Source organism: Patagioenas fasciata, chromosome 2 (assembly GCF_037038585.1).
Source record: "Patagioenas fasciata isolate bPatFas1 chromosome 2, bPatFas1.hap1, whole genome shotgun sequence".
Lineage (NCBI taxonomy): Eukaryota > Metazoa > Chordata > Aves > Columbiformes > Columbidae > Patagioenas > Patagioenas fasciata.
Genome location: NC_092521.1, coordinates 49,173,920 through 49,199,698, shown reverse-complemented (window position 1 = coordinate 49,199,698; position 25,779 = coordinate 49,173,920). Strand labels below are relative to the sequence as shown.

Below are 25,779 nucleotides of genomic sequence, written 5' to 3'. Positions count from 1 at the left end.
CCGGCCCGCTGGCTCTCGGCTCTGCTGTGCCCGCACCACCCGGTGCACCCGGGGCTCGGAGAGGAAGGCGGGCGGCCGGTGTTGCCCTGCGGCGGCTGTGGTGGGACGCGGGTCCCGTAGCGAGGCGACGGGGACGTCACCTTCCCAGCGGAGCCGCGCAGCCTCGTCCCGGGCCGGCCTGGGTGCACCCCCTCCTCCCAAGTGTGGGGCTGCTGGGGTGCCGCCAACTTTCTCCGTGGGGAACGGGAGAAACGAGTCTGCCGCCTGCGTGGCGTCCGCATGGCTCTGTAAACACAGCGGCCACGGACGCGCCGTGGCCGGGCGGTCTCTGAGGGGCGGTGGGGCCAGGCCCGGCTGGGCCGGGCGCCGCCGCAGTAGGGTGCGCCGGCGGCGTGGGCCCGCCCTCCGCCCGGCCGCCCTCCCTCGCTCGCTCCCGCCCGCCGCCGGCTGGGGAGGCCGGGCCGGCCGGGCCCACGTGCGCGGGAGCTGGCGGAGCGGGGCCACCATGTGTTTCCGCGAGCGAGCCGGCGGCCGGTGCAGCGCCTGAGCGTCTCCCGCCCGCGATGCTGCGGGGCGGCGCGGGGCTCTACGCCACGCTGCCACCCCCTGTCCCCTCGCCGCATCCTCCTCCATGAGCGCCTCGGCGGCGGCCCCCGTCAGCCTGATGCCCAGCGGGCACCCGGAGCAGGCGGCGGCGGCCGCCGCGCCGCCCGTGAAGCTCCTCTGCGCCTCCGCCGCGGGCCCGGTGCCCGAGCCGGGCAGCCCCACCGCCAAGGTGCCCGGCGGCCCCGCGCCCTCCGCCGCCCCGCAACCGCCGCCGCCGCGCTTGGCGGCCGCTCCCGTGGTGGCGAATGTGGCCGCCCCGGGGGGGCCGCGGCCCGTGGCGCCCAAGCGGCCGCCCACGGCCACCCTGCAGTTACCGGCCAACTTCCAGCTGCCCCCAGGTGAGTGGGCGGTCGCCCTGCCCGGGCTGCGGGCTGGCTCCCGTGTCGCGGCTCACCTGGCGTGTCGCGCTCCCCGCTGCCTGGGAGCGGGTGGGGAGGACGGGCTGGCAGCCGCTTGTCCCCAGGAGCCCGTCGCCTTGCCCTTGCTGCGGGGGACGAGCCGTAGCGAAGGACGGGCAGGGCGGCGGGGGGAACGGCAGCTGCCGCCGCAGGAGGGGGCGGTTCGCGGCTGTGCCCGAAGTTTGGGACGAGTTGCTTTTCTGCCCCAAACTTCTGGGAATTGGGGTGTTTGTCTGTGTTGCAGGACGTTGGAAACGTACATGGGTTAAGTCACTTAGCAATGGCAATGCTTATAGCATCTGAGGTGTGTACGGCGTATCTGGAGGATGGATCTGGAAGTCTCTGGATTAAGGCAACTTTATACTTACTTTGCTGGATAGCACGAGGAGCAGGAGGACTAACCAAAAACTCAGTGGCCAAGTTACCTTGATTTGTGACTTGAAAAAGACTAATTGAGGCTTTCGAGGAACTTGGATGAACGGGTGACGCCGTGAAATGTGAGCGTGGGTTGGCGACTGCAAAGTAACTCCCACGTACAGTGCAAGTCACAGTGCTCTTACTCCCCCTCCAAGCAAGCTGTTCTGGAGGAGTTGTTTTCACTGTTACAACCAGGCCAATGTGAATCGTTATTAAAAGAAAATATTACCCTGCATAAGGAGTGTAATGTTAAAATTTTGTGACGTGTTGCCCTTTGAAATGCTTTTTTTCTGTAAACCATATGTGGGAAATGAAGAGTTGAGAGAGGTATCACATTTAAGGATGTACTTTCTATAGTGGCAAAGAAAATATTGATGTAGGAATTGCATAGTGCTGATAAAGATGTCTTAATACTTTGCATAGCAGCACAGAGTTATCCAGAGCTCCTACCTGCACTTCCTTACAAGAGGAAGAAGATGCTGTTGGTTCTAAACTTCCCTCTCTTCCCTGTTTGGCCATATTTAAATGCTTTTTTTAAAATAAAACGTGACTTTGATTCCACTGGTCTTGGTCTTGCTATATTGAGATCCCAAGATTTGTAATCATGTTATTGCTGTTGTTGCTATAATGATTTCCTGCCAGGACAGTTCCTTTGTTAGAGCATCTGTTGCAATTACTTTCAGGTAGGATGTTGCCTAAAGGATGACTGGTTTTACATTAATTCCTGTGCTGCTGGTACATATTAGCATTTTTTCCTTTTTTCTTTCTTTTCTCCCCCAACCTTCCATGTCTTTATCAAAGACCTGCACCTCTCAAGCAAATACATGATCCTAATGTAATTTTAAAAATACATTGCCTTTAATTAGTAAGTTTCACTGTGGATTCCCAGCACTCACATGATGCTATGTCTGGGTCATCAGCACTCAAGGATGAGTCTAAATCCTTGCCAACCTTTCTCTGAAATGAACCACGATGTAAATTTTTCTTTTTGTAGTAGGGTCCCCCAGATCTTCAGGTTTTCTCTCCAATATTTTTGCTTTCTGGAATGTATTTGCATTCAATTAAACATCTTTTCGTGAAGGTCAATGCTCATGTGAGTTGTCTGTAGTTTGGGAACTACAGATTAGTAGAACTTTTGTTTTTCCTAGTAGCTTGGCTTGATTACATCAAGGTATCCTGCTGAATGTCATTTAACTTGTGTCATGGCAGTTACCCTTCAGTTGCATCAGCTTATTTTCCTTGCTGCTGGGACAAGAAACAAAGCTAGCAGGCCTTCTATTGGAAGTTCAGAGGTGCCAGTACTGTGTACAGCATTGTAAATTGAAAGTAACTGTATAGAGTAATGTTCCAGAAGTTGTCGGATTTCAAATAGATCGCTGTTTCAGAGAAACGTCTCTATATAATTATTCTAAGGACAATTTAAAAATGCATTCTGGCTTGAGTAAGTATTAGTATTTTACCTCTGTCTTCTATGTAGATTTGATTGTTAATGATTAATAAAATCGTTCGGAAACTTAAATGCAAGATGAATGCCATTTAAGCTACAAGTGTTAGCGTGCTTAGAAAAGACAGTGGAATAAACCATCAAATTCTTATGGTTTAAAAGTCTGTATTTCAAATAAGTTGCAAACTCTAACCAGTCAGGACAAAATACAGAAGAGAGGATGCACTTGGCTTTAAAATCATGGCATTCAACCTGTTAAGAAAAATGCATACAGAAAGCGTTTTCCCCCTGAGTTTCAAAGGGAGGTATTTGAGCTGGTTCTTCTGGCGGGAGTTGGACAGCACTGCCTGTACTGGTCATCCTGAAATACTCTTGAACTGCATGTGGCCTGGAGCAGGCATTGCTCCTGTGCTTCTACGGGGCTGCAGTCTGGGAAGGAAGGGCACCAGGGGAGCTGCATTTGACCTTGTGGCTTGTGGGGGCAGCGGAGGTTCCTGGAAGCCAGGGATTTAGGGTGCTCTTTTTCCTCCATCTCTACCCAGAATAAAGCCTGGCAGTGGGAAAGGCACTGGCTGATGACCAGATATGACTTCACTTATCTGAGCGTGGATTGTCCTTCTGCCAAGTGCTGCTTTACCAGGTTGCCCAGGGAAGATCACTGAGCTTTGCAAGTTCTCCAAGTCTTGCAGGACCCAGACTTGCACATGAGTAACAAGGGTTTTTCAACACCTTCCTATGCTCTCCTCTGCAAAATGCTGATTTTCAACTGAGTAGCCAGCTGTCAGACCAGTGCTGGTACTCAGTGCCTTCCTCCTGTCTACAACTTTCTCTGCTGTCTACAACTACTTGAAAGGAGGTTGTAGCATGGAGGGTGTTGGTCTCTTCTTCCAAGTAGCAAGTGATACGACAAGAGGAAGTGGCCTAAAGTTGTGCCAGGGGAGGTTTGAATTGGATATTAGGAAAAAATTCTTCACAGAAAGGGTTGTCAGGCATTGGAACAGGCTGCCCAGGGAAGTGGTGGAGTCACTGTCCCTGGAGGTGTTAAAAGGCATTTAGACGAGGTTCTTAGGGACATGGTTTAGTGCTAGTTAGGTTGTGGTTGAACTCGATGATCCTGAGGATCTCTTCCAACTGAAATGATTCTGCACTTCCTTCACCCATAGAGCATCTCCTGTACTAGCAGTCAGGAGGTGTGAGCCCACCCCTGGATTACAGCCAGCTGCCACTGGAGGTTTTAACATGCAGTAAGACTTCATCTGGGGACTGTCCTTTGTACATCTTCAGCTGAACAGATTCTGCCTTCAAGGTTGGGTTGTGGCATTTTGACCTTACGTATCATGAGCTGTTAGGCTGAATGGTTGGACTATGTCTTGCTTTCTGGAGGGAATTGTATGATCTACCGAAGGGACCTTTCCTCAATTGCTCTTTTATTGTCAGGAACACATTAGCAGCATTTCAGAAGGGTTTGCATGTAGCAAATGAATCTGTGGGACTCAGCAGAGAGCAGATGAGCATGGCAAGTGCCATACTGCCAGCAGATCCCTTGGTCCTGAGCTCTGGTGATTGTGTGGTCTGTGTTGATGCTCCTAAAACTACAAATGTCTCATGTCATGGGCCATCTGCTTAACAAGAAATTGTGCCCTTGGTTAACCTGAGCTTAATGTTGGAGGTAAAAATGGCTGGGCTGTTCTATTAACAAAATGGTTAAACGGTTGGAAAGGGGAAGGAGTGACAAGGTTTCCATGGGCCGTGATGAATGTCTATAGATCACCTTAGTGTATTTGGGCCCTTCACCGCTTTGGAGAACCGGAGGGTAGAAAAAGAGCATAAAAATAATGAGAAGAATGTTGTTTCTTGATTTCATTTCTTCTTTACTTTTCTTTAACTTAGTTTTTTGTCATTTCTGTGTCTGTTTTTATGTCTTTGATTCTATCCCTGGCCCTGGAATGCTCATTACAGGCAGGTGTTGAAAGGGCAATTAGCAGATATATCTGCTTCTCTTATGGAGGGATGAAAAAAATACAGAACTCGCCTGGATGCTAGGGATTCTCAGTTGTTACCTTAGGATTGGCTTGTAGCAAGAAGCCTTTCACAAAGCTCATCTGGTGGCACTGCTGCTGGTTACAGGGCTATGACAGCAGCTGCTGATGCTTTTCGCTGTAGTGTCAGCTGCCTCTGCTGTGAGTATTTCTGTTTTACGCTTTCTGTTATTGCTAACACCAATGGGCCTGAACGAGTATGGTGTCAGCAAAGAGAAGCTGCCCCCAGTCTGCCTCAATTTGCACTAGTAAGCTGATGCAAGGCATGGCCACCATGTAGAGTTTCCTTTGCACCGGACTTGGAGGGGAATGGCAGCAGGTACAAGTTCTTAGTTTCTGTTTGCAGCTCAGTTGTCTTTGCCTGGATGTTTTTGGCGTGTCCCTGGCAGGTTTTCCGCTGCCTAGAGTTTATTTATCTAGGCTGATAGTGGGTAACCGTGCAGAAAGCACAAGCAGTGTTCATGGCAGGAGGCCAGGGCTGTGTCCCAAGAGGCAGGCAGTCAGGGTGCAGACACCCATGGGTGTGAGAGACGGAGAGAGAGAGAGAGAGAGCTGATGTGGGTGTCCCAAAACTGCTATGGAGTGATACAGAGCCTGATCTTGTCAGGTTTCTCTTAATTGTGTATAGAAACTAAGATAACATGAAGAGTTAAGGGCTGGTAGACATCTGGATACTGCTGCCTTCTCCTTTTGAAGTTGGCTTGATACCTCTCAAGCACAATACTCTGAATCTCCCTTGTCATGTTCTAGTTTTTATTTCTTGATTGTAAAACCACACAAAGAATTAAATATTTTAATAATTACATCTAGTCTTTCACTTTGGAATAGGAGGAAGTATTGATTTCAAAATACTTCTTAGTTCGTATTTTGTTTGGGTAGGAGGAGGCTATTCAAAGATTTCTTGTTTTGACAACACAAAAAAATCTAGAAACTCCTTTGAACTCTGCAATTTCTGAATGTTAATAATCTCATGAAGTTTGAGCATAATACTTGTGCATAGGATGACTAGTAGAGGCTAAATATTACATATTGCATGTCCTGTGTTTAGCAGGTTTATCAGGCTGGATTGTTTGCAAACTTCTCTCTTCACAATAGGTGACACCAGTCAGCTTTTTCTGAGGAGGGGTCAGCAAAGCTTTGGCAGACTTGAGGAGCTAAATCGAGTGTAAAAAATAGTGTCTTCTGCTGCAACCAGTAGAAATTTCAGTTGCTCTGCAGGACTTGATTTTCCTTTCAGGGCTGAATGTGTCTAGCAAAACAATGCCTTCATATCATTAAATGCACAGCCCTCTGGGAATTATGATTTAAATCTTGGCAGAAGATATAAAGCTAACGTCTGAATTTATGGCTTTCACAAAAAAAAAAAAAAAAAACCAAAAACAAACAAAGAACAACCAAATGCATCCTGAATACTGAAGCACTGAAATATGATGCTCAGTAAAATTAATGTTAAATGCTGTTCAGATTTTACAATCAATTGGAGTGCGTTGCAAAGAATTACAGCTACCAATTGGTGAATAGTAAACTTTTTTTAATCCTTAGAAGAGAGAAAATGTGAGCCTGACTTCTGTTGCTTTTGCAGTATTTAAAGGACCCCTCAGCTTGTACCAGTAAAAATCGCATCATCCACACACAACTGACAGCTGGAAGAAATACTAATTATATTTCATTATTCTTTTGCCAAAGATGCTGATAAAGTAGGTAAGCTCATGAGTTGTTATTTTGAATAATATGCAATACTAGATTTTTTTTAAGTTGTCTTAGAGAACCAAGTTGTGCCATGTGGTAGAAATCTGTTCTGTGCTTAGTGGTTAGGATTGTATGTTACAGTTGTATATAGGAGTTTTGCTGTAAGTTCCAAAGCTTTTGATAACTATCAAAGATGAATAATTAGTACTGCCCTAATGACTTAGACAAAAACCCAAAGCCAAATGCTTTTATGTTGTGAATGTTGTGAAGCTACTTCTCTGAAAACTATGATAATTGCAGAAGAAAAATGTGTACAATTTGCGAAGTGGAAAAGAGCACAATAGATGTTTCTAAGTGTCTTGCTACTCAAACTGTCAAGATTAAGGTCTGTTCTGCCATCTGGGTCACCTTTAGAACAAAGTCCACTAATGGATCTTTTCCTCTAGTATCTTGAAGAAATAGTCTCTGATCACAACTGAAGCAGGTTAAAAATGGCAGCAGATGGAAGATGCTCGTTGCTAATGAGCAAATCTAGGGTCTGGTAAGGCTGGAGAACTTGTGAAGCTCAGTGATCTTACTGGGGTGGTTTGGTGAAGTAAGAACAGTCAAATGTTAAGATAGTACATGTTTTTCATAGCTTATGTTTGCAGACCTCTTCTACTGCACGCTTCCAGTTGGGTGGAGGCAGAGGAGATGGCTTAGTACTGGCTGCTCTTAGGAGTTGCCTGGGCAATCAGAGTTCCTTGTGTGGTGTACAGGCTAGATTAACAAGTGGGGGTGAAGCAGCATGCTGTTTATCAAGTGGCATTTGCCATCTAGTTCAAGTGGAGTAATCAAAGGCGGGTCCAGCAGATTCCTTGGTGGTGTATTACCAGGCAGTCTGCTCAAGGCAGCTGATGGTGTTTTTGAAGGGGGTAAGTGTATTCAGAACACCTTTATATATGGCTTGCATACTAACCATTTGACAAATATCACACAGTTTTGGTGGCAGTTTCCACAGCATCCACGTAGACAGAAGTTAATACTTCCATGAAGGTTTTTCTGTCTTCTAGAAGAGTTTTTGTTTGCTCCATCCCACTTAGCACAAGGTGGCAATCACTGTTAAAATTAAGTGTTAAGCCTTTGCTTGCCCTTCAAAAATAAACGAACGTCCATCCAACAGAGGGGTGAATATGTACTTTTAGAGGAAAATGAGTGGCATTCAACCTTCTGCTGGTCCCAGTGTTAGCACCAATAAACAAGTGTCCCATTGCAAAATTAAGCTGGATTAATTGAGTTGATTCTCCTCTTATTTAAAGGAGTTAAGACATTTAAAGGGGGCTGATCTTGTCCTTTATTAGAACTCTACCAAGACACCCGTTATGTTCTTAGCAACTCTTGGTTTAAAATTGAGATTTATAGTTCAACGCTCTCTTAAGTTTCACGTTTCTCTGTAAGAGCTTAATAGCTCACAGTGTTGTAGAAATGGAAAAGGCAGCGTATTGGCATACTTTCTGGTCACAGAATCACAGAATGGTTGGGGTTGGAAGGCACCTCTGGAGATCATCTAGTCCAGCTCACCTGCTAAATCAGGTTCACCCAGAGCAGATTTCACAGGAATGTGTCCAGGTGGGTTTTGAATGTCTCCAGAGAAGGAGACTCCACAACCTCTCTGGGCAGCCTGTTCCAGTGCTCTGTCGCCCTCAAAGTGAAGAAGTTTCTGCTCACATTCAGATGGAACCTCTTATGCTTCAGTCTGTGCCCGCTCCCCCTCTTCTTATTGTTGGACACCACTGAAAAGAGTCTGACCCCATCCTCTTGACACCCACTCTTGAGATATTTATAAATATTTATGAGATCCCCTTTCAACCTTCTCTAGGCTTGACCCAGCTCTCTCAGGCTTTCTTCATAAGAAGGGTGCCCTCTTATAAAGCTGCATGCTGTGTATGTATGGCTGCAGTGTGCCAAGCATCTAAGTTGTTTTTTAGAGAATTTGACTCCAGTGAATACTAGGAGTACACAGCAAACTAGAAGAGGGTGAGGTACAAGATTTAGTGTCTTTTTCAGTGCCGTAGGAATTGTCTTGGAAGTAAGGAACTGTCACTGTGGCTCCTTTGCCACCAGCTGAATTCTTTGCAAGTACTTGAAGCTCCTTCATTTAGTAACTTGTATCCTGGAGAACTCTTAAGTCAGATCATCTTATCTGTGTATGGTCCTGGAACTGTCTGATTACGCAGATAGGAAAGCAACCAAGCCTTAAGTAGCAAAGGTGCAAACCACAAAGATGAGATGAAGAAATACTGATGGAAAATGATCCCAGTTGCTGAAAGACGTAGCCCAAGGATAAGAGCTAGATGTTCTCATGATACCAAATAAGAGTGCCTTGTGGAACGCAGCGTTGGCTGGGAATCCGATACACCTACCCAGAAAAAATCCTGGGATTCAAGTGTAATAAATACAATAAATTCTGTTGAATTCTAACAGATACAGTAGTGCCATCTTGGAACTATGCCCAGAGAATATCTATGACCTATTGGTTATTTACAGCCCTCCAAGAATCAGTGCAATGTCCAGATTTTCTTTAGGTGGTTGGTAGGGACATCTGTTGTTTGCTATATATAAAAGGTGTACTACCTTGCAACTGGGACTTTTTTTTTTTTTTTGCACAAGAGTTCTACTATAACTGTAGAATTGTGTGGATAGAAACGTATTCTGAAGTGATGAAGCTCAACCATGTGTGCAGTCGAGAACTCTTAGCTGTGAAACATGGGCCTGTACTCTGTGAACACGCATCAGCACTATGGGGGTCCAGTTGCTACTCTGTTAAATAGAGACATACATCTGGGCACCAAAATGCATTGATGAGCAACTAGCCTCCAACAGCTTGCGTAAGACTTAATGATTAAGCAGTGTGTGAAACCCGGCTTCAGATTTTTAAGTTTTTGGCACTTTGTATCTAGTTTCTGGAGGAAAGGCGGGAGAAGGGTTGTTGTTTAGACTGTTCAGGAAGATGTATGGTGTCCGTTATTCCAGACTATTTGAAACAATATGTTGTCAGACTCTTTTCCATCCTGTCTAGAAGAGAGATGTTTTTCCCTTTCCTGCCTCCCTATGTTTGAAAAGGCTGTGCCTGTACTCAGTGTCTCAGGAGCTGGTGCTCACTGTTAGCACAGAACTTTGCCAGAGAAAGGTTGGAGTTACTGGAGGCAGCAGCTTTCACTGAGGCTGTACGTGTCTTGAGCTGTTCGTGTGACAGATTTGTGAGAGTGCAGTGGTTTAAAAAGCTGCTGATGGCAACACAGGCAATCTGAGAAACATTAATGCTAGTGAAACAGCGCTGTCAACTTGACAGTGATGTCTCTGAGGAAGGCTGGTCCGTGGCTTCGAAAAGGTGAGATGTGAGACATCTGAGGCTCAGGCAACCTTAAAAGTTGTAGACCAGACTTTACAAGAATTTGCAGTGCGGTGCTTGTGCAGTTGGCAAAGATGCAGTCAACCTCTTCAGAGAACTTGCGGGTATAACATTGTATTGTATTTTATTTAGGCTGTCTGTGTTCTGTTGGAGCATGAAAGCATATTGGGGTTATGCACCTTGAACTTTTCTCCTGACCTGGAAATAAGTGAATTCCACATCTGTGGGCAAAACAAGGTGTCTTTCATTTGAACTCAAAACCAGGCATATCATTGTAACACTACAGTATCTACATGCCAGTCACTGATTCTGAGCCATTCCTACAAAGACCCATTAGTATAGAACCTTCCCTGGAGGAGAGGGAAAGGGCACAGAGGTGATTTGTGAGATATAGAACTATTTGGTTAGTGAAATGACATGGTAGCAGAATGAATTGGTTGAGGGCCTGGGTATGTGATTCTTTTTGCTGCCGTAACAGTGGTAATTATGGATTGATCATTGCTGAATTCCTCTTGCATCAACTAATACTGACTTCCAAAAGTTGAAATGATTTATCTTAAATGCTTTGTGGGTGTAGTGTACAATCTGAACAACTCAACTTGACCCGCATGGTGTAGATGAGCCCTCTACCCTTCTTGTCTGGGAAATCTAAGAGCAATCAGAGATGCTTTCCCAGGAAAAGCCCCAAACAGACAGTCTTTGTGGCTTCATAGAAGATCAGTTGTTCAAAGTCAATTGTATTTGATTAAAGAATAGAAGTTAGAGCTCATTATTGGGAGCCTGTGGCAAGGAAACCATGAATGGCCGCCAGATCGTCATTGTAACTTTGTTACTAAGACAGAAGCACAGCTGGATGTTGCCTCCATATTGGGCTATTGTCTTTGTTTCTTCATCTTCAGTACAGAAATCTGCAGTAGACATCTAGGATGACTCAAGCCCCAAGTGAAGGTCATGGGGAATAAGTAGTTCTCCTCCATGCAATACATTCCATACTTGATCTGAAAACATACAGCCTTAACATATTAGAAGGGTTATGTAAGTCATGTAAAAGTTAAGTCAGTTCAGTATCGTAAACATTTCTGTTGTTGAACTGTTTGCTTACTGATTTCGGACCTGAAATTCTCATTTAGTCCTGTAACTGTAATTGGTGTTAAAGCGAACTTTACTAAAGTTGGCAACATGCCTGATGCAGGCACCCCTGGTTTTGATATAAGCTAAACTTAGCCTTCTTTGAAAGCGGCTTTTGTAACTTGTGTTCTCTTAAATGAGTTGGGTCTAATGCAGTTGGTTGTTGCTTGTATTTTGTTTTAGGAACAGGAGACTTGACTTCCTCATGTTGCCCCCCAGCCAGCTGTTGTGTTGAGCAGTTGTGTTGTAAACCATGTAATCAAAGTGGTGGCTTAGCCTGATAACTTCAGCTTGATGTGTAGCAGCATATGGTGTATCTCCACTGGAGCACACCTGCTAGCTGGTTCATCTCAGGAAATTCCTTCTGGATGTTCCCCTTCAGAAATGTCCTCAGGCTTGTCTTATGTTGTAGAAATTGAATGGTGGAAGTTGCCATCATGGTGGGATGCTTTCAGCACACATTGGTGAACACTGCTGCATGAAACCCTGAGCTTCAGTTGGCAGCACAGCTTTACATTAATAACAGTGTGGTTTCCTTAACACTGTTCCCTGAAATACAGGGAAGCCCATGCAGATGGCCTTACGTACAGTGGCATAAACAGATCTCTACCATGATCCCACAGCATCCTTTTCATGTCTCTGGTGAGTTTTTGGTTCTCTGTAGTTACAATGAAAAGGTATCTGGCAGCTGCTCTTCCTGCTAACTTGTGTTTCTTGATTCCTGGCTTGGATGCTAAACACAGCTACAGCTTAGAAAATTTGAACTGTATTATAACTGAATCTGGAAAAAGATGGATTTCCTTGACTGGTGGTGCTGGGACAGCAAAGATTTACAGTGAAGGCACCTCAGGTTTGATCAGCAAATGGAATTCCAATAGAAGGTATCTGGTTTTCCATGGCACACACTGCTGGCTTGCCCAGGTAGAGGCTGTTCTGGGTGGTGGCTGCCTGAGCTCTGCAGGATTGATGCCAGGTGCTCTTTTTGGAAGTATGGTTCCTGGAGCCCCTGTGCCAGGAGAAGCCAGGTTACTGCAGAGAAGGGTTATAGATCTCAATGAGACCTCTGTCAGGTGAGAGGTGGCTCCTTCTGGGTGGCTTTGGAGGAAGCTGAGCTGGGTTACAGTTGTTGGTTCCTTCCTCTCCAGCCTTTCTGCAGGATTGCAGCTGAAGGAAGGTGTGAACTACCTTCCCCTTACAATCAAATGCACGAGTGGTGAGAAAGTCTTTCCTGTTCTCTGAAACAACTTCAGTAAAACTTATCAAACTCTGTATCCTGTAAATGGTGCTTTATTGGAAGTACTGTCCAAAAGAGGGCACCTTTAGTGTTAAAAAGATGCCTGATTGCTGTTGGGTAACTGCAGCTGGTGCTGGTATTGTGGTTGAAGACTGCAGGTATCTTTTCTGGTTTTAAGTGCTGTGCTGAGCAGAATTAGCTGAAACTTCACTGTTTCAGATGTTCAGAGGTTTCCCTCCCTACCCCTGTGCCTGTTTTCCTGTGGAGTTGCAATGGCTGCACGACTTGATCTGTTTTCACATTTAGTTTGGCAAAAATGCTTTCTAATGAATGTAAAAAAAGCTCTTGATAATAAATATTATGTTTTGTTTTGTTTTTAAATTTTCCCATGTGAAGAATATGGATTCTTGCACTTATCTTCTCTGCATTTCTGATAGTAGCATCTTGGTAGCTGCAGGAGTCTGTGTATGTGATCTTTCTATTGAGAACCTCAAGGTTACCATCACCTGCTGTTCCCTTGTTTCACACATATGAACTGTATGTGGTGTATGAGACTTAAGGCATTGGTTTTGAGTGCTGTGGAACCTTCTCTTCTGGCAGAAGACACCTGTCTCTCCTCCTGGAGCCTGTACTATCGACTTCAGTGTTAGGTTGTTGCTTTTGTTTCAAGGCGAAAAGGGAGTATCAAAAGACTGGGGGTATTTTTAAGTTGTGAAAAAGTATAACTAAATTGTGGCAATCAGAAGTGAAAACTAAATGCTGTTCTCAACAGCTTTCAAACTGTTTCAGACCATCCACTTGTCAGTTTACTGTCACTTCGCAACATTAGGTTGTAACTGCCCAAAACTCTGTTTCATGATTGAAGTGATGTCTTGTGGCTTTCCACTGTACGGTTCTGTAGCTATGACAGTCATTTCAAATTTGCCTTCATTTGTGCTATCATCAGGTATTTATGGTATTAAGCCTACAAAAGCAGCAGTGACTAGATTACCGTAATATTAATTTTGGAGTTCTGATTTTGCTAGCTGTTGTGAAGAGCTACAGCCATGAACAAGCTACCACCATATAAAAAAAAATTTTCCAAATGGAACAAATATAGGGAAATTAATGTTTGTTCCAAGTGGAACAGGTTCTTATAACCTATATGGAAATAAACAGACATCATCTTACTTGTCTGTTCAAAGACTATGACCACTGGAGCAGCCTTAGGTAACATCTGTGGATGCTCTCACCAAGAATAAGCCTGAAGTTATTTTACAGTGTTCTGGTGAAGTATGGATTTCCTTTTATAGAGTAATCCTGTTACAAGGAGGAAAGATGATTTCTGTTTCAGGGTACAGTGCTGTTGGAGGACATCGGGGGTCATCGTGCTCATGGTCAAATATTAAGGGGCTACTGGGACTTGTTAAGAATTGTGGCGGTTGGTTTTGTTTACTTTTTGTTTTTCAGATGTTCATGAATTTGCATATGAACTGTATTGTATTTGCTTAAGCTTGCTAGCTGTGTTGCTCTTGAGTTCATTGGAATCTGTTGGAAACTCTCCCCAGTCAAGTGCTTGGAGGATGGGAGACTCTTCAGGCAGAGTCTCCATCTCCAGCAAATGCTAACTGGAACTTCAGAAGTGTGAAAAAACCACCAAACCTATAATCGAGCTGACTGGTGACATTGGTGTTTCTGGTATGTGCTATGATTCGGAGAAGTAGAAACTGTTTCTGACGGTTTGACTTGAAAAACAAATTAATGAGTAGTGACAAAATATCCAAATACATGAAAACAAAACACTTAATGCATTCCAAATCTCTAAAGGAATTAGATGATAAATTTATATGTGCCTTTTCAAAGAGTAGAGCTAGCAATGGCATTTTTAAGCAAACTTAGAAAACAAGCCCTAAAACCTCCAGAAGTAACACTTCTGCCATCCTGAGTGTAGACCTAGGGCAGAGAAAAATGCTATTGCTATCAAAATCAGTGTGGTAACATCAGCTTTCTCTCTTCCCCTAGAATCTGCATAAGCATGCAATGGGAACAAGAAAAAAAGATTACCTTTTTTGACTGATGATAAATTGTATGCCATGAATCACTGTTGAAATAAGATGGCATGAAAAGAAAATTAGAAATCTGTTATGTTTTCTGTGATTCTGGGTATTCATTGATTAAATTAAAAGATCCATCTGTCCCTAAGTATAATTATAGTCAAGATGTCAGTGCAGTAGGAGAAAGCTGAGTTGTCAGATGGAGTAACAGTATATTTCTGGATATGCAAGTGTCCTGTGCATCTGCCCCATCTGGTAAAGGCTGCTTGGGAAAGGAGGGAACCGCTCCAGATGCTACCCTTGCAGTCTCAGTTTGTGTGTGCTATGTAAATGGCAATATGTTTACATTACAGAATTTCATACCAAGTCTTGTGTTGTCTTGCAGTATCCTCTTATACTTTTAGATGTGGAGGATGAAAAACTGTTTCTGAGCATGTGGTGATGGCTTGCTTGCTTGCTCATTTATTTATTTATATAAATAACAAAACCCAACTCAAGGAGCTTGTGGCTTTTCCAGTTGTATTAATTTCAGCTCAGACAGAAGCAGTGTTTTAGGCTGTATTGTACATTGACAGCTTCCAGACTAACCAGGTAGTAAAAAGGCTGTTTTATTGATGCAGTCCTTTTTTATGCTAGGGGAAGTCGTAAGTGTGGATAGAAGATCTGGGATTCTTCAGATATTGAACAGCTTGGAAGAAAGTTTAGTGCAGTCCTCAAAAAATGTTGAGGTGCTCTTATTTACGTGTCTGGCATTCTCCTGCGCCTTCCCCCTTTCTCTTACAGGACAGGCCTTTGTTGAGTGAGGTGTTTGAGAATGAGGGAGGTTTTGGTGGTGGACTCTGCAGCAGCTGCTGTTGAAGGTGAGGGAGTTGAGGCACCAACAAAGGTAAGGTGCACTGTAGCTCCCTTGAAGGAACTGAAGCGGTCGAGACCAGGGATCCAGATGACGTTTTGTGTTTGTGACCCTGATGGAACGTCTGAGTTTATCCAGAGCCAGGCCCTCAGTGGACTGGGGAGGAGGAGGAGGCATTGGTAGCTGAATGGTTCCCACCTGCAGGGAATATGTGACTGCCATGGCATCTGTCTGATCCTCAGTAGGGTGATTTTCATTTGAAAGCTTTAGTAAAAATACTCATTGTTTGTTAACTGTTTAATTGTTTGTCGTTACAGCTGTGTAGGAGAAGGGTGGTAGGAGCTGAATCCTACTGGGTGGACCATAGCTGTAGGTTTGCAAGAAAAAAACAAAAAGTAAGGAAACAAGACAGAAGAGTGGTGTTGGGATGTGGTTTTGTTTTGTTTTTCTCCATTGGAATCTCCTTGTTTGTCTGTAAGCTGCTTTCATGAAAACCATGCATTTTAACGCTTTTGCACTGACCCCTGACAGAGGGACAGCTTCAAATGCCGCAGTGGCCTTGGCTTTCATTGGAGACCACTGCCCTCTCTGACCACCGTGAACTGGTATTAATCAGGCTTCAGTTCCCATTACAGGTTTTCTTTAAACCATGTCTTCATCTGTAAGTATATGCCTAAATGTTCAGAAAGTGAAGATGTATAGAGGCAGCCCAATCTGATAGTGGTGATGAATTTTGAGGAACTGCTTAAAGAAGTTACTGTTGAAGTAATCTCAAAGTGTATGTGTGGGCTGGCTCTGTCTTGTTAATGTCCAAAATACTGTTCTAACTGAAATAATGCTTTGCAGTTTGCATCTTGTGTGCACATAGTGTTTTGATGTCGCTGTCTAGTTAAGTTTTTCTCTTGACTTTAGGAATTGTTCTCTGTCATAAAATGCAGAGTAAAACTGATGTACACTTAGCTCTTACCTTTCTTGACAGCTGTTCCTTGGAGTAAGAAACTAAATATTACATTATCAGTGTGGTCTAATTATTTCTTCCACAGAAGCATAGGAAAGCTGTAATATCACTTCATTTCTAACACTCTGGATGTTTTTCTTATACAGGAACTGTTCTCATTAGAAGCAGTAATGGCCAACTAATGCTAGTATCTCAACAAGCAACAGCACGAACACAGAGTCAGCTGCAAAATAACACAAATGTGACACCATCTGTACCAACCAGCACACCTACAATCAGAATATGTACTGTACAGGTAACTTCTCTCATAGCTTTAATTTGATGTAGCTGTATGTTTTGTAGTTATAACAGGGTTTTCAAATAAGTTATGGAGGGTTAAACACGCATTTGAATACTTTCTGAACAGCATGATGATATTTGGTTTTGCACATAAACACTACGTGCTTTGCTTTCTCAGTTTGAAAACCTGCTAGCTGTTACATACGGTGTAGTTCAAATTAAGGAATTCCTCCCTGATGATATAAAGGGTTTAGAAAAAAACCCCACAAGAACACAAAACAAACAAACAACAACAACAAAACCTGACTACCTAAATGGTTACTGCTAGTAAACAATCATAAACCATCCTCTGGTGGGATAATTTCTCTGAAGCTGAGTGAAGCTGAGGACCTTTCCAGTGTCCCCAGGATGTTCCTCCTTCCTTGAGCTCTGCTGACCTTTTCCTTCCATCTCTTGTAATGTGGTCAGCATGCAAGAGTAAGAGTGGGTACAAAAAAAGTAACCATCTGCATAGGTCTTGCCAACATGCTAATCTTTTAACTGTTTTGTTCCGATTAGGCACTGTGTCTAGATGTCTCTGAATCTGCTCTTGAGTATTAAACTGGTAGACATACAGATTTGAATGGTGTTTAAACTGTATGGGCTACATAGGTGAACGATACCTGTTTTGCTGCTGTAAGAGTGGGTGTCACAGAGTCGCAGAATGTCAGGGATTGGAGGAACCTCAAAAGATCATCCAGTTCAATCCCCCTGCCGGAGCAGGAACACCTAGATGAGGGTACACAGGAAGGTGTTCAGGTGCCCCCTGGGGAGCCTGTTCCAGTGTTCTGTCACCCTCACTGAGAAGTTTCTTCTCATATTTAACTGGAACCTCTTGTGTTCCAGTTTGATCCCACTACCCCTTGTCCCGCCGTTGGTTGTCACTGAGAAGAGCCTGGCTCCATCCTTGTGACACTCACCCTTTATATATTTATAAACATTAGTAAGGTCACCCCTCAGTCTCCTCTTCTCCAAGATAAAGAGACCCAGCTCCCTCAGCCTTTCCTCATAAGGGAGATGCTCCACTCCCTTCATCATCTTTGTTGCCCTGTGCTGGACTCTCTCCAGCAGTTCCCTGTCCTTCTTGAACTGAGGGGCCCAGAACTGGACACAATATTCCAGATGTGGTCTCACCAGGGCAGAGTAGAGGGGGAGGAGAACCTCTCTCCACCTACTAACCACCGAACTTCTAATACACCCCAGGATGCCATTGGCCTTCCTGGCCAGGGTGTCTCAGTTTATGCTGGACAAGAGCAGGTACTAACTTCAGTGTCTATTTTGTCATTGACTTGTTTGACAACTCTTCTCTGCATATTTAATTATTCTTATTTTTTTAAGAACTCTGGCACCCAGTTACTAAAGAAAGTAACATCTACTCCTGTGAAATCATTATCTCAAACAACAAATGCTGTGGCTTCTACTGTGCAGGCACCTGCTGTAATACAGGTAGGTGGCAAGCTTTATAGTGCAGTGGAAAAATGACAGAGAGAATTGAAGAAAATGTGGATGCATTCTTGTTATTTCTAATTCTAATCTGCTTTTCACTGAGCTGGTAACTTTTGTCCTCATGATAAATTCTTTCCTGAATGTCTTTTTTTAAATGCATAATTTAATTATGCTTCTGCCAGTGTGCATCAGCTCATCTCTCACTACAGTAGAAAGAGCATGAACAATGGATAAAATGAATAGTTAAGAGAGCCATTTCCATTGCTTTTGTACCCTATGACACAGCTTCTTCAAGGTCTAGCTGAAGCTTTTCTGGGAAATGGACACTTCCTAATGCTCTCTCATGTTTGAGTTCCCTGATTTGAATTCTTAGAGGGGAAAAAAAAAGTATACCTGGGATATTGTTGAGGGGAAGATGCACCAGTCAAGCTGGTTTTCATGTCTACACTTTTTTTCCTTCTTAAAGGAAGGTCATAGCTGAAGACCGCTGTTCTCTAATTCAATTTAGCAGACAGGTTCCAGAGATATGACTGTAAATAGACAGTGGTTGGACATACCTCTTTATTTTTAGGTAATTTTTTGGTCATATTTCCTAGGTCTTATTTCTCTTTTTCCAGAGAAGAATGCTGTAGGACTCTTCTGAAGAGGCTCTTACTACCCGTAGAATATGAGACTTCTCCCAGATATAGATCTTCCTCTCTTTGTGCAGACCAGAGTTCTGGATAAATGTGTGTGATGAAAACTGCTGCTTTCTGCAGCTAAAATGTTCTGTTCTCCTCCTAACCTGGAGGGGAAGTTAGGAAGAAGTCTGGCTTGTACATTTTGTTTGCGAACAAGATCTTGAAGGAGACTGGGCTGTTGTAGTTGACCAAACACTCAGTAAATGAGCAGGGTCAGTCATTCAAAAATCCCAAGCTGGATATATGTTCTTGACCTTGAGGGTGTTTGAAGGATTGGGGGATATGTTCACTGACAGTGGTAACTAACAGTCTGACTTATACTTTTTTATTCTTGCTGTTCTTCTGTATCAGCAACTGAAAACTACTCACAGCTCTCTCTGTGATCTTCTCTCTCTTCCTTCTCTACTACAGATGGATAATGTTTGGGCTAAAGGGGAAAACCCAGAGGCCTCTCTTAATACACTTTCTGTTTTGCTTAGAATGGGAACAACGTACACTTTGCGTCTAAGAACAGTAATGGATGTTCCTTACCCACTTTTAATTTGGAATACTAGCTTGCAAACCATGTGCTTGTGTTATTTGCATAGAGATCTTCAGAATATGAAAGCAGTAGTCATCTACTATACTATCCTGACACTAAGGAGAAAAGATGAAGGTTAAGATTTTTTTTCCATCTGATGGATCACAGAATCACAGAATGTTAGGGTTTGGAAGGGACCTTGAAAGATCATCTAGTCCAATCCCACTGCCAGAGCAGGAATGCCTAGATGAGGTTACACAGGAAGGTGTCCAGGTGGGATTTGAATGTCTACAGAGTAGGAGACTCCACAACCCCCCTGGACAGCCTGTTCCAGTGTTCTGTTACCCTCACTGAGAAGAAGTTTCTTCTCAAATTTAAGTGGAACCTCTTGTTTTCCAGTTTGCACATGCTACCCCTTGTCCTACCATTTGTTGTCAGAGAGAAGAGCCTGGCTCCATCCTCATGACACTCACCCTTTATATATTTATAAACATCAATGAGGTCATCCCTCAGTCTCCTCCAAGCTAAAGAGACCCAGCTCCCTCAGCCTTTCCTCATAAGGGAGATGCTCCACTCCCTTCATCTTCTTCGTTGCCCTGCGCTGGACTATCTACACTTGCTCTTGTTATATTTCATTACATTTTTCGCCGCCCAACTCTCCAGCCTGTCCAGGTCTCTCTGGATGGCAGCACAGCTTTCTGGCCTGTCAGCCACTCCTCCCAGCTTGGTGTCATCAGCAAACTTGCTGATAGTACACTTTATTCCCTCGTCCAAATCATTGATGGATATATTGAATAGTATTGGTCCCATACTGACCCCTGAGGCACTCCACTAGATACAGGCCTCCAACTGGACTCCGCCCCATTGAGCATGACTCTCTGGCTTCTTTTCCTCAGCCAGTTCACAGTCTACCTCACTACCCGATCATCCAGACTGCACTCCCTCAGTTTAGCTGTAAGGATGCTATGGGAAACTGTGTCAAGCGTTTTACTGAAGTCAAGGTATACCACATCCACTGCCCTGCCGTCATCTATCCACCTCCTTATGCCTTCATAAAAGGCAATGAGGTTGGTCAAACACGACTTCCCCTTGATGAAGCCACGTTAACTGCCCCTAATGACCCTCTTATCCTTGATATGCCTTGAGATGGCACCAAGGATAAGTTGTTCCATCACTTTCCCAGGGATGGAGGTGAGGCTGACCAGTTTATAGTTACCTGGGTCTTCCTTCCTGCCCTTTTTGAAGACTGGAGTGACATTTGCTTTCCTCCAGTCCTCAGGCACCTCTCCCATTTCCCAAGACTTGGCAAAGATGATGGAGAGTGGTCCAGCAATGACCTCAGCCAGCTCCCTCAGCACGCACGGGTGCATCCCATCCGGTCCCATGGATTTATGGATGTCCGGATTGCCTAATTGCTCCCTAACCCAGTCCTCATCAACCGAGGCAAACTCCTCCATTGTCCTGACTTCCTCTGGGTCCTCAGGGGTATGGGGCTCCTCAGGACAGCCTCCGGCAGTGTAGACACAGAAAAAGATGACATTCTATAACTCTGCCTTCTCTGTATTTTTTGTTATCGGGGTACCCACCTCATTCATCAGTGGGCTTATATTGCCTCTGGTGTTAGTTATATCTGCCACGTATTTGAAAAAGCTCTTTCTGTTTTCCTTGACCCCTGTCACTAGGTTTAATTCTAAGGAGGCCTTAGCTTTCCTAGTTGCTTCTCTACATCCTCTGACAACAGCCTTATATTGTCCCCAAGTGGCCAGCCCCTCATTCCATGATCTATAAACTCTTCCACTTGAGCTTATCCAGCAGCTCCCTGTTTAACCGCGCAGGTCTTCTGGCTCCCTTCCTTGACTTCCTACATGTCGGGATGCTCTGATCTTGAGCTTGGTAGAAGCAGTCCCTGAACACTAACCAACTATCTTGGGCCCCTTTACCTTCAAGTACCCTTTCCCATGGAATTTCCCCTAGCAATTGTATGAAAAGGTCCAAGTTTGCCCTCCTTGCAATTCTGCTTGCTATTCTATTCTTGCCACATGAGATCCTGAACTCCACCATTTCATGATCGCTGCAGCCAAGGCAGCCCTCAACCTTTACTGCTTCAACCAGACCCTCCTTGTTAGTGAGGATGAGATCCAGCAGCACTCCTAGTTGGCTCATCCACCATGTGCATCAGGAATTTATCATCAAGGCACTGGAGGAACCTCCTGGACTGTGGCTGGCTGGCTGAGTAGTCCTTCCAGCAAATATCAGGGAAGTTAAAATCCCCCATGACAACCAGGGCCTGTGACTGTGAGGGTCTCAGATGCCTGTAGAAGGCCTCATCAACTTCCTCACCCTGATCTGGTGGCCTGTAATAGACACTCACAGCAGTATCACGCCTCCAGCCTGCCCCTTACTTCTCACCCACAGACTCTCAACTCACCCCTCATCCGTGACTGGACAATACTCAATGCATTGTAGTTGCTCTCTCACGTAAAGAGCAACTCCACCACCTTGCTTCGCTGGCCTGTCTTTCCTGAAAAGGACATAGCCATCCATGACCACATTCCAGTCATGTGGGCTGTCCCACCATGTTTCTGTAATTGCCACCAGATCATAATCTCCTGACTGAACACAGGTTTCTAACTCCTCTTGCTTATTCCCCCTGCTGCATGCATTGGTGTACAGGCATTTCAGGGAGCGAGCTGAGCGCACCAATTTCACCATAGGGGTATGGGAGGCCTCCTCGTCTTCATCAACTGTAGAGTGCTGCCCCACTGATGCAAGCCCAGGTACAACCCCATCCTCCTTCGAATCTAGTTTAAAGCTCTCCAAATGAGCCCTGCTAATTCCTGTCCCAGCATCCTTTTGCTTCTGTGAGATGAACCTGCCTGCATCCTTATAGTCTCATGTGGATAAACATTGAGGTTCATCATGCTATTAATTTTTCTCTTTTTTTAACTTGTATCTGCCTTTGACTTGGTTCTTTGGTACTTTCTTAGTTCAGTTTTGAGGTAATCAGTTTAACTTGTGTATTTCTGAGATATTTAAAGAGGTAGACATGGAGTATTTTTTTTCTAAGCCATATTTTTTAGTTGTAGATCCTTGAACACGTCTAATGTTGAATTTAAACAGCAGTAAGGATGACTCTAGGGAAAATGGATAGTGCTGTTTTGTTTGGAGTGGCTTCTTTGCAGAGGATTGCAAAGCTATCTGTGTAAGTCCCTTGTACAGTAAAGAGTAAATAGGTGCAATGTGGATATGTCCTGCCATCACAGAACCACTTCAGTTCTTACCCTGGGGTGGGCGAGAGAAGACTGCTGACAAGGGAACCTGTGCATAAGGTTGTCTGGAGAAAGAAAGGAAGAACCTTTGGTTCTGACTTTGTCAGCTGTTTTATTCATCAGTCCTACAATAACTTGCTGATGTTAGTCTTGGCTGGTTTTTGAGGTCATAGAAGAGGAGTGTTGGTGTGGATGTACAATGTCAACACAGAACATGGGAGACAGGGGAGAGGGCATTATCATTGGCTTGGTTGTGTATCTCCTATCCTGTGCAAAGTACAGCTTGGAACTCTGCTATCTGCAAAACTCTCTCTGGTTACTGACTCCAGCGTTATTCTCCTCATCTACAAAAATATTTCCATTTGTTCACATTCCTTAATGTTTAAGCTCAGAAGTTAGACAAAATACCTGCACGTTTTTATTTTTTACCTTCTTCCCAGATGGGGTAAGGAAGCTGCAAGTATCTAATTAGTATCATGCTGGGGCACTTTCATTTAGATGCAGAGCACCTCTTGTCTTGAAACTGCTTCAAAATATGCAGGATTAATCCTTTTTTTTTTTTTTGGTTGTGGCTGTTTCTCTGTTGCTCGCAGTGAGAGTGAGAATTGTTGGTAGTGAAAAAGGTTGCGGGCAGATGACAGAATTTAATTCCCATATATTCATTTTCCTGGGAAAAGGGTCCAGCAGGCTTCCTGTTGTTCCCTCCCTCAGCTGATGAAATGCTGTTCTGGTCTTGATGTATAAACACGCTGGAATTTGCAAGAGATCAGCTCCCGAGAACATCATGTTTTCAGCTTTTAAAAGCCCAGGGCATTGCAGCTTGACAGATCTGTACTCTGTCCCCTTCTGTCTTCGTCCCGTCCATCTGTTTGTGGGATTCTCATGGCCAGTTTGCCTCCCTGTGGTCTTAGAGCTGTTGAGCCTCATCCTTGGAAGAGGCAGAGGTGGTGGCAAAGATCCTGCAGAGAGCTGCTGAAGTGTTACCAGCAGTGGGAGCCTAAGCTGGAAAGCTCACTGGTAGCTGCCTGCTTCTTTCATGTCAAACTGGCAGCAGCTTGGGGAGAGGGGGACACACACCCAGGAAAAAAAATAATTTATAAATAAACAACAAAAGTGTAAGTGTTGTGCTTCAGCTTTAAATGTTTCTCACTAATTTTCGCTATCCTGAAAGACTTAAAAGCCCTTTGATATTCTACATGATTTCTGTCCAACTCTGATCAGTTTTTGTTTTATCCATGGTAGGATAAGTTAGGCTCTTGTGTTATCGTCTTGTCATTAATGCAATTAGCATTTAGCAATTAGCATTAATTTGTGGTTGTTGGGCTAAACTGGGGTGTTTAAATGTGTTGAGTCAGTGAAAGTAGATGTGCATCTCCTAAACTAGAACTTGGCATACAAAACCAGACTTTCCCTTTCTGCTGAGAGATATAGAGGAAAAACAGCACCCAACTTCAGGTTTCAAATGCTAGCCTGAAACTCCTTATTTTCTGTAACCTGCAGATTCAAATTGGCTTTTTAGTTTTCAAGCTAAGAAATCAAAAGTAGTGGTTTTTGTAGAGGCAGACTTATTCATATGGCATTGTGTTGTATGGGAACTGTGTTAGGCTTTTTGGTTGCAGTGCTTTGGGGTTAGTTAATTTGTTTATTTGTTGGTTTTAATATCTGAACTAGAAGGACTTCAGTTTAGTAGGTTTTCTTCTGGAAACTTCCATGTAGCCTGGTATTCAAAGGAGAGAGGCAATTGTGTTCTTATTTTTTTCCTAAATCTTCATTACTTTTCTGTTGCTGGAGCTTCTGAATCTGTGGGTAAATTCTTATGAGATCTTAAACACAGGTCTCAAGACAACTGAATTTTGTGAGGGTCTGTATCTGGGCAGAGAGGGAGCCAAATAGCTGCCTACAAGGAAAAGGCAGGAAGAAATTGTTAGGTGCATTTGCTTAACTGGCTGCTTCTGCTGGCACATGCATCCTTCCAAAGTGGACATGACATCCTTTGCCCACTGCATGTGTGATGGGCAGAGTAGGGGATATTGCAATTGGAAGGGCAGTTGCAGAGGAGGAAAGGAAGATAAATAATCACTTGAGGTTGTATTTATCTTCAGAGTAGTATCACCTGGCTTAGCATTGTTCAAAATTCATTAGTCTTAGACTGAACAAGCCTGGCAAAGTTAATATATTGGCTTCTTCAAGACAAGTTTACCTTTCTCTCTTCAGTTGAAGTTGCAGGCAGAGCTTCAGTCTGGGTGAGCCTTTGTCATTTCTTTCCCCCACCCTCAATTTAAAAACAGAATTATGGCTGTGAGGGTTCTGTCACTTACTGTATTAAATAGAGCCTCTCAAAGCAAATTAATCAAAACTTAAAAAACAAAGGTAAAAACTGTTTATTTATGTTTTAAATAGTAGTGCGAAGGGAGGGTGCTACCTTATACACTAGCAGAATACAGTATGTTTGTCACGTTAGTCTTCGGTTAAGAAGTGTTAATTTTTCTTTTCAGCCAGCAGCTGCAACAGCTAGTGTTACTACAGTTACTGCTGTAAAGCCTTCGAGTACTGAAACACCTGTAAAACTTCCAGTTACAGGACCACCTGCGCAAGCTGTCTCCCAAAAGGCAGTCTCTGTGAAAGCAGAGGGCACAACAGTAGCACAGACCAGCACTTCTACAGTAAGGAGAAAAAAAAGTTTTTAATTAAAAATTAACATTCTCTGTATTCATCAGAGGTTGGAGAGCCAATGCCACATCTAACAGTCTTCTCTTTATTTCCATGCTAGGAGATGCTAGAGAATGTGAAGAAGTGCAAGAATTTTCTTGCTACACTAATAAAACTGGCATCCAGTGGACCTCAAGCTCCTCAGATGGGGCAGAATGTGAAGAATCTGGTGCAAAATCTGTTGGTGAGACTTTTTTTAAACAAAGTCTGCGTCATTTATATTTAATTTTTGACATGGCTTTAATTACACTTTTGTTCCTTGTCTTTTTTTTTAACAGCTGAAGAGTTGGATTTGTGGCCAAGTACATCTGAGCTTCTCTAAGTCTTACTTTATAACTCTTATTTCTAACTGGATTCCATGCTGTATTTTTTCCCCTTCACACTCCTCTTTCATTTTATGCACACAGATAACAGACAGCAGTAGGAGCTGATAGTGTTAACACAGCTTCTGGGTCTGAGCTGCCTTTTTTTTTTCGTGTTAGTGTAATTTTGAGTCCTCAGTTGCAAGAGTATTACTATGGAGGTTGTAATGCAGTGCCACGTTCATACTATTGCTTTATGGAATGGACTTACAGGTTGATAGTGAAGCTCCAGTGGAACAAGCGTGACCTTATCTATGTCTTTAGACAATGAAATGGAGGAAATAA

General features: G+C 43.9%; 1 protein-coding gene across 4 annotated transcripts in view; it reads left to right on the top strand.

The window, feature by feature from the left end:
* Positions 1 to 458: 458 nt before the first annotated feature.
* Positions 459 to 25,779, top strand: part of TAF4B (TATA-box binding protein associated factor 4b) — an 84,143-nt gene continuing 58,822 nt past the window's right edge. For all 4 annotated transcript variants that reach the window (XR_011737448.1, XR_010650919.2, XM_065831346.2 and 1 more), the window contains exons 1-5: positions 459 to 944; positions 16,337 to 16,485; positions 17,847 to 17,954; positions 24,919 to 25,086; positions 25,194 to 25,316. Coding sequence is in view for 2 of the 4 variants with exons in the window: in XM_065831346.2 (XP_065687418.1) it covers positions 632 to 944; positions 16,337 to 16,485; positions 17,847 to 17,954; positions 24,919 to 25,086; positions 25,194 to 25,316 (861 nt within the window). In the remaining 2 variants the exon portion in view is untranslated. The remainder of the gene's footprint in view (positions 945 to 16,336; positions 16,486 to 17,846; positions 17,955 to 24,918; positions 25,087 to 25,193; positions 25,317 to 25,779) is intronic.